This window comes from Gloeophyllum trabeum (assembly GCF_000344685.1).
Source record: "Gloeophyllum trabeum ATCC 11539 unplaced genomic scaffold GLOTRscaffold_00007, whole genome shotgun sequence".
NCBI lineage: Eukaryota > Fungi > Basidiomycota > Agaricomycetes > Gloeophyllales > Gloeophyllaceae > Gloeophyllum > Gloeophyllum trabeum.
The window spans coordinates 662,686-669,567 of NW_006920416.1; the positions used below are offsets into that span (position 1 = coordinate 662,686).

Sequence of the window (6,882 nt, forward strand, 5' to 3'; positions counted from 1 at the left end):
ACCTAGCTCTGCCCATCAACCTCGCGACCTCTGCTCAATCCCCGGGTGCTTCGCATGAGCCAATCGCTCCTGAAGCCTCTGACCCAGCGGTCTGAACACGACGCTGATGAGTTACTTCTGGCACAGCTATGCCCGGGAAGGGGGAGTACCATTAATTAATTACCTGCTTCTGAAGGCTATTTCGCCTGAGGCAGATGATCCAGACACGTCCAATGTCAGAGAATGGACGTACCGCGATATCCTTCGCTTACCACCAGAGAAGCAGAAGGAATGGAGAGCTGCTTGCCACGAAGAATTGGATGCACTTCGTCGGCGCAGAGTCTTCGACTTGGTTGACCGCCCTAAAGGGCGTAAAGTCATAAAATGTCGCTGGGTATTTGACGTCAAATCAGATGGACGTCGCAAAGCGAGATTAGTCGCTAAAGGCTTCTCGCAGGTTGAAGGTATAGACTTCGACCAAATATTCTCACCAGTTGTGCGCTTTGAGACAGTGCGCCTTATGCTCGCGCTAGCAGCGCTTGAGGATTGGCACATATCTGGACTCGATGTGCGCAATGCCTATCTATACGGCAAACTGGATGAGGAAATTTATATGGAACAACCTGAAGGCTTCGCCGTAAAAGGCCAGGAGCACAAGGTTTGTAGACTGCGCCGTGCACTCTACGGACTTAAGCAAGCGGGGCTTGCCTGGTGGCGCACACTTGCTGAGTCTTTAGAGAAATTAGGCTGCAAACGTCTAACTACCGATGCTGGCATCTTCTTATTCAAATAGAAGGATGGCCGCATGGTAATTATTGTCGTCTACGTTGACGATGCCTTGTTCTTTGGCAAGGACAAGTCTCTAGTGACAGACGTTAAGTCACGATTCATGAAGAAGTGGGAATGCAGGGACCTTGGCGATGTCAAGGAATTCCTACGCATGCGCATTACAAGGCAAGGCCGAGAGATTCACCTTGATCAGATCGCCTACCTTGATAAAGTGCTGCAGCGTTGTGGCATGCAGAATGCAAAATCTGCGCCAACTCCTCTCCCTGCAGGCTATCGACCTGAGCCTCACAATGGCCCGGTCAATCCTACTCTTCGTAGCCGGTTCCAAACTGTGATCGGTTCCTTGCTCTATATTATGCTCGGAACTCGACCGGACATCAGCTATGCAGTTACCAAGTTAGCGCAATTTGCTGCTAATCCGTCTCAGGCCCATTTAGATAAAGCGCTCTATATCTGCCGCTATCTAATCGGGACTCGTAACTATACACTAGCTTTTGATGGTGCTAGTGGACTTGGTATTACTGCGTGCACTGATTCGGACTGGGCATCAGACCCCAGTACCAGGAAGTCCCAAACCGGCTACTTCCTTAAATTAGCCAATGGCATATTCAGTTGGCAGTCGAGAGCGCAGAAAACCGTTGCGCTATCCTCCACTGAAGCCGAGTACATGGCGCTCAGTGATTGTAGCCGCCAATGTGTATGGGTTAGACAACTCTTTGAAGAGTTAGGCTACCAACTCGGCCCAATTCCTATTTGTGGTGACAACCAAGGATCTATATTCCTTGCGTCTAATCCTGTCACCGAGCGAAGGTCTAAACATATTGACATTCGCTATCACTATATCAGGGAAGTCGTCGAGCAGAAGAAAGTTGAAGTATTCTACATCGATGGCGAGAATAACCCTGCAGACATGTTCACTAAGAACTTAGGACATGTCAAGTTCTTGCGCTTCAGAGCGCAACTCGGACTTAGGTTTTACAAGTAATCTAAGTCAGCCCAACGCTTGCGTGCGCGATTATCCGCGGCACTTAGCGAGGGGGAGTGTTGAACTGGGCGCTGACTTAGCTGCCAGATTCTACAACGTACCAGAACGTACCGGAACCCTCTGGAACATTCTGGTATATTCCATTATTGTACAGGGCACGGAGCTCATGTGGGTCAGTGACATCATAGGTGGAGCTCAGTAGGATTATAGATATTCCACGTAGCTTAGTCAGCCTATGGGCCACAGTGTATATAAACCCTGCAGCTCTGCTGCCTAATGACAAGGGTCGTTCATACGAGCTTTACCAGTAGCTACAGCATCCAACCAATACAGGTGAGTTGTGTAGGGCGCACTGTGCGTGCTGCTGCCTCCATAACTCCTCATCACTTTCGTCACACCAGGTTTCTCGCCCTAGCACCTAGTGTTGCTAGTCCTGCGTCGCACCGTACACCTCGTGCTTTCATTGTTCAAGTATCCTCATACTGTACAAGCTGAGGAACCAGGGGTAGTATCTAGTCCGTTAGGCTCCTCGGGCTTACTCCAAACCACATATCAGCCCCATGTCAATTGCACAGCCCTCCCTACCCCCATGGAAGTTCTGCAGGAATCATACACACTTCCGACGTTGGTACGCCCCATACAATGCATGCATCTACGAACAAGTTCTGATACGAGCGGACCGCGGTAATTATTCAAGTTCTACTGAATGTCCGTGGCGCCTTAAGACTTCCGAACTCAAACCAGTCACTCATGGTCAGCATGGCCCTATCACCGTTCTGAGGCCGTCCCTACCATATAGGTGATTTGTCGATTGTACTCGGTCGAGGCAACGTCTTCTCCCTGGACGAGCCAGCGTCAGATATAAAATGAGCCTGTTAACATGCCAATGTCAGTGTTATGTTTCTTTGGTAAGGTCATCATGGACTGGGAACAGTCATCACTACGGTGCGCTTCGCCTGACATTTGATTCAACAAGTCCCCGCGGACAGTGGTCTCTCCACGAGATGCCCAACACGATTTAAACGCGACCAAACCCCTCGTCCCACGGAGCTCCCGCGTTTCGACGGACTGGCTCGTCGCTTTGGGTTCTCAGGTGGCAGACCAAGTACCATCGTTGATCGGTCGAGTACAGTGACTCGGATGCTCCTTGTCTCCATGCGTCGTCCGTACCGCAATATCAATGTTTCACAGTACTTGAATAGGCCCGGAGGGATTTTCCCTCCGTCTTCCGAGGCTGGATTCGACAATCTTCATCCGATGTCGATACCATGTGGAGAGCGGATATCCAGTCTTTATTCAGATTCTATCTTATTCAACATGTTACAACGACCGAAGGCCCTATAGAGTTGACCATATCATTTACCCTACTTTTGCCCTCCTCCCGCAATGTGCAGCATAAGAAACAACGGATCCGGAAGACTATACACCGAAGAAGTAGGATACTCAACCAACAACGTAAGGGGGACAAAGAACGAATGGACATAGAAACGTACGCACTACTGCAATGGGCAATCAAAGGAAGACAATAAAATATAAACATAAAGAGACTTAGAACGAACAGACACAATGAAATTGAACGACAGCAAGGACACGGAGAGCGATTGTTGACTGAGTATACTAACGAGACATTATGATATCAATGAGAAGGGGATATCTGGGTGATGGTGCGGTGCGGTATTAGATTATCGTACACATATGTTGTTGTCCGTTTTACTCGAAATGCATGGATGTTTGTCGAATGTTCGAGGATGGCCAGCACGAATCCCCTTGATGAAGTCGAATGTCGGTCATCGAACCGGTCAACACACCTCCACCTCCCACTCGCCCTGCCCCCCCTCGCCGCCGCTCATGAGCGTGATCCGCACCCGCTTCTTCTTCCCCGCTGAGGCGGCACCCAGACCCATCCCCGCCGACAAGCCCAAGCCGCCCAGACCCGAGTCCCCGTCCATGAGATGCAGCGGGCTCTCCATATCCATACCCATCCCGAAACTACTTGAGCCGAGCATGTCCGAGTCAGGTGACAGGAACACATTCGAGTGCAGGTCGTTGGAGAAGGGTACGAGCGAAGAAGACGGCGCCGAAGAGAAACTCGACGAGTCCACGGATAACGTCTGGCCAGTCGAGGACGCGCCAGCCGAAGGGTTGATCCGCACCCGAATCTTCCCATCCGACGAGGGTACCGACTCGAAAGAGACATCCAGAGCACCGGCGCCATTCGGTCCCTGCACAGGGAACTCGAGCTTGCCGGGGGCCGAAAGTGAAGGACTGTCCAGATCGACGTTCATGCCAGTTGAAGGGTCCCGCCAAGAGAGCTGGTACTCGAAATCACCGGGCATGCTTCCCGAGGAACCGTAGTCACTGAATGTGAGATATTCGCCGCTGGGTGAGAAGGCGGGGAAGGGGTACGTGGTCGGGAGTGATGAATGGGATTGGTGATGGTGCGCGGGGAGACCCAGCAGCGTCGGGAGGGCGCAGAGGAGAACGACAAGTCCAATGCTCGCGCTGGTGCCGCCGCTACTCGCGGACCGATGGTGAAGAGATGGCGAGCGTGGTTCGGGTTTAATGAACGTCGATTGAGACTCCGACTTGACCGACGTCGAGAGCTTCGAGGCGAGCTCTTGTTCGCGGCGCTCCGACTCTGCCAGCTTCGCCCGCAACGTCTCAATTTCAGATAGGAGCGAGGTGGCGTCGGATGAACTGGCCGGAGGGGCAGAGCCATTCGCAATAGCAAGAAGGCGGGCGTTCTCTTGCTCGAGCTCGGCGACGCGTCTGGCGTCGAGCGTCAAGGCAAGCGGGGGAGATACGTGATGGATGGCACTCACACTTCCATGTTCTCAAACTCCTCTCTCTTCCGCTGCCTGCTCAGAAACGCCGCCGCCCTGTTCTTGACCAACCTCGCCTCGCGCTTGCTCAGGCCAGACACATCGGGTGGCACGAAATCCTTGACACTGACCCTCGAGGCGGACGCGCGTTTCTTGGGTTCGGACGAGGGCTGTTCAGAGGGCCCGCGCTTGGCCGCAGTCGGCCGCGACTGGGGTGGCGGCGAGCACGTCTCCGACTGCGCGTCGTACGGCGTCGACGGCTGGGTGTACATGTGCTGCTCGGGGGAAAAGTCGAAAACCTGGTGGGTCGCAACGCAGACCTCTGAGCCGTCAACCGAGTCCGGCGACGCGTACCGCGACTTCTTGAGAACGTTCTGCGGGGGCAGCGGTGAGTCCATCGACACTGGCGGCGACGGCGGCACCGACATCGGATACGAGTATGCGAAACTGGCGTCGAACGACGCTGCCGTCGGCGAGTAATGTTGTCCCCAGGACGACTCGGACGACACCGGAGAAAGGAGGGGCGCGTCGCTCGCAATAATCTGCGACATGGACAGGGCTGACGGGGCCATTGTAGTTAGGAAGAAAGGGAATTATATACGAGCTTGTAGTAGTTTTAGAGCAGGGCGTTTGTCGGTGGAAGCAAAAGCTCGAAGACGGGACGAGCCGGACTTATAAGAGGGGATGCGAAGAAATCTGTCTCCGCGCAGGCGTCGGCAAAATCAGACCTTACCCCTCTTGATGCATCTTTTGCTGCGAGATCCCACACGGCTATAACAGGGTGATCTGTTGCGAGGCGTGATTATCTTCACATGCACTGCCGTAGTTCTCGGCGCGTTCTTATCCTTAATTTTGCCTCTTGGACTTCACCGGATTCTCCGTATTATGACGGACCGCAGCACACAACCTTCCACCTCGTGCAGAGGAGACAGCCTACCTACTTAACGCCCTGCATTCCATGTCCGGCGCGGCCGAGGCGTTGCCAAATGCGCTACGGCCGCGCGTTTTCTGGAAGCCGGGAACTTACAGTAGCACGGAATAGAAGGGGCATCGGACGTGCGCAGACAATCCCGATGCCCTGAAGACCGAGAATTACTTCTATTTCGGGCGATAGCCGAGCCCTGAACGCCCCTAAATAATAGGCTGCATCTAGTCGCGCGGCATTTGGCGTGGTGCGCATATTCCGATCACGTGACCTCATTAGCGTTATGGAATCGTCAGATTAACCGCGTTCCCCAGCGCGTCGCAACCCTCTAGAAAGAATTAATGAGCTTCAGGTACATAGTTTGAAGTGACACCAAAGTTGTGCTCAATTAGTGTCTGTTTTGAGTGCCGTATCGACCGATAAAGCCTATTCTGTACCATGATAGGCTCTAGCGCATATTGATAATAATCCATTCCCCCCATGGGCTGGTAGAAGTAATGAGTAGCAATACATATATGTTTTTAAGCCATATTGAGGTATGCTGCCGAGCGTGGTGTCTTTAAAATGAGCTCTGAAGGGTAGAGCTTCAACATGTTCCCCTTTTGGGACGGCCAGAGCTGCTGATGTCAGCAGCATGTACCGAACGAAGTTAATGCTCCTACAGCGGAAAGAGAGCGCCAAAAAATCTGAGACTACTCAAGTTGCATCAGGACCAGCAGGTACTCCTGCCATATCATATATTTTTCCCTCGCTACATGGAGATGGCATGGGTACGAAACGGTGAGTCTGTCGAGGTGGCCGTGGGAATAGTCACGTGATATTGAATATGCGTACCCCTACTAAGGGGGCGCGATCCGCGGCAGACCGTTATATGCCGACTGCCCTCCACCTGCCTTATAAGGGAGGCATTTAATCGGTCGCCTTTGGGAGACTACCTAAATAAGCAACACGCCTATCGTTAGCAACTGAGCGAGGCAGCTCAGAACATTATGTACATCCATACCAATCTGTTTCATTTCGCGGGCGTCTTCAGGACAACATTTCCCTAGGTGAAACAGAGGCGTTGCACTGAAGGATGCCCGGGATCTCGTTATCTTATCGGTGTATTGCGTATTCCGAACTAACTTTACCTCCACTTGTGGGGTACTGCCATCAGTGGCAACCTGATGGCTGAACGAATGTGGCGGCTCGATCGCGGTCCCGGGTTTCTAGGACTGTACGATATCTTCAATCAAAACTTCAAGTGATAGATATCTACAAAACGTCAGAAGGGCGCAGACCTCTTGTATTCGGCTGCAGATAAAACCCACCAAGTATCGAAGCCGTCATACCTGCCAAACCACAGGAGCCTGAGTGAATGGAACACCTACTTTCTCCAACAG

General features: G+C 52.5%; 1 protein-coding gene across 1 annotated transcript; it reads right to left on the reverse strand.

Moving 5' to 3' along the window:
- Positions 1–3,029: 3,029 nt before the first annotated feature.
- Positions 3,030–5,210, reverse strand: GLOTRDRAFT_138787 (uncharacterized protein). The gene is made up of 2 exons (XM_007868099.1): positions 4,576–5,210; positions 3,030–4,522 (listed from the first exon to the last, which is right to left on the reverse strand). Exons 1-2 carry the CDS (start codon positions 5,145–5,147, stop codon positions 3,553–3,555), a joined length of 1,542 nt encoding a protein of 513 aa, XP_007866290.1. The 5' UTR covers positions 5,148–5,210; the 3' UTR covers positions 3,030–3,552.
- Between the last annotated feature and the right edge of the window lie 1,672 nt (positions 5,211–6,882).

Excerpts from the sequence above, each read along its gene's own strand:
- GLOTRDRAFT_138787 (XM_007868099.1), bottom strand. The coding sequence starts at position 5,147 with ATGGCCCCGTCAGCCCTGTCCATGTCGCAGATTATTGCGAGCGACGCG. Across the intron at positions 4,523-4,575 it reads GAGTTTGAGAACATGGAAGT|ACGCGTCGCCGAGCTCGAGC; the intron begins GTGAGTGCCATC and ends GCTCGACGCCAG.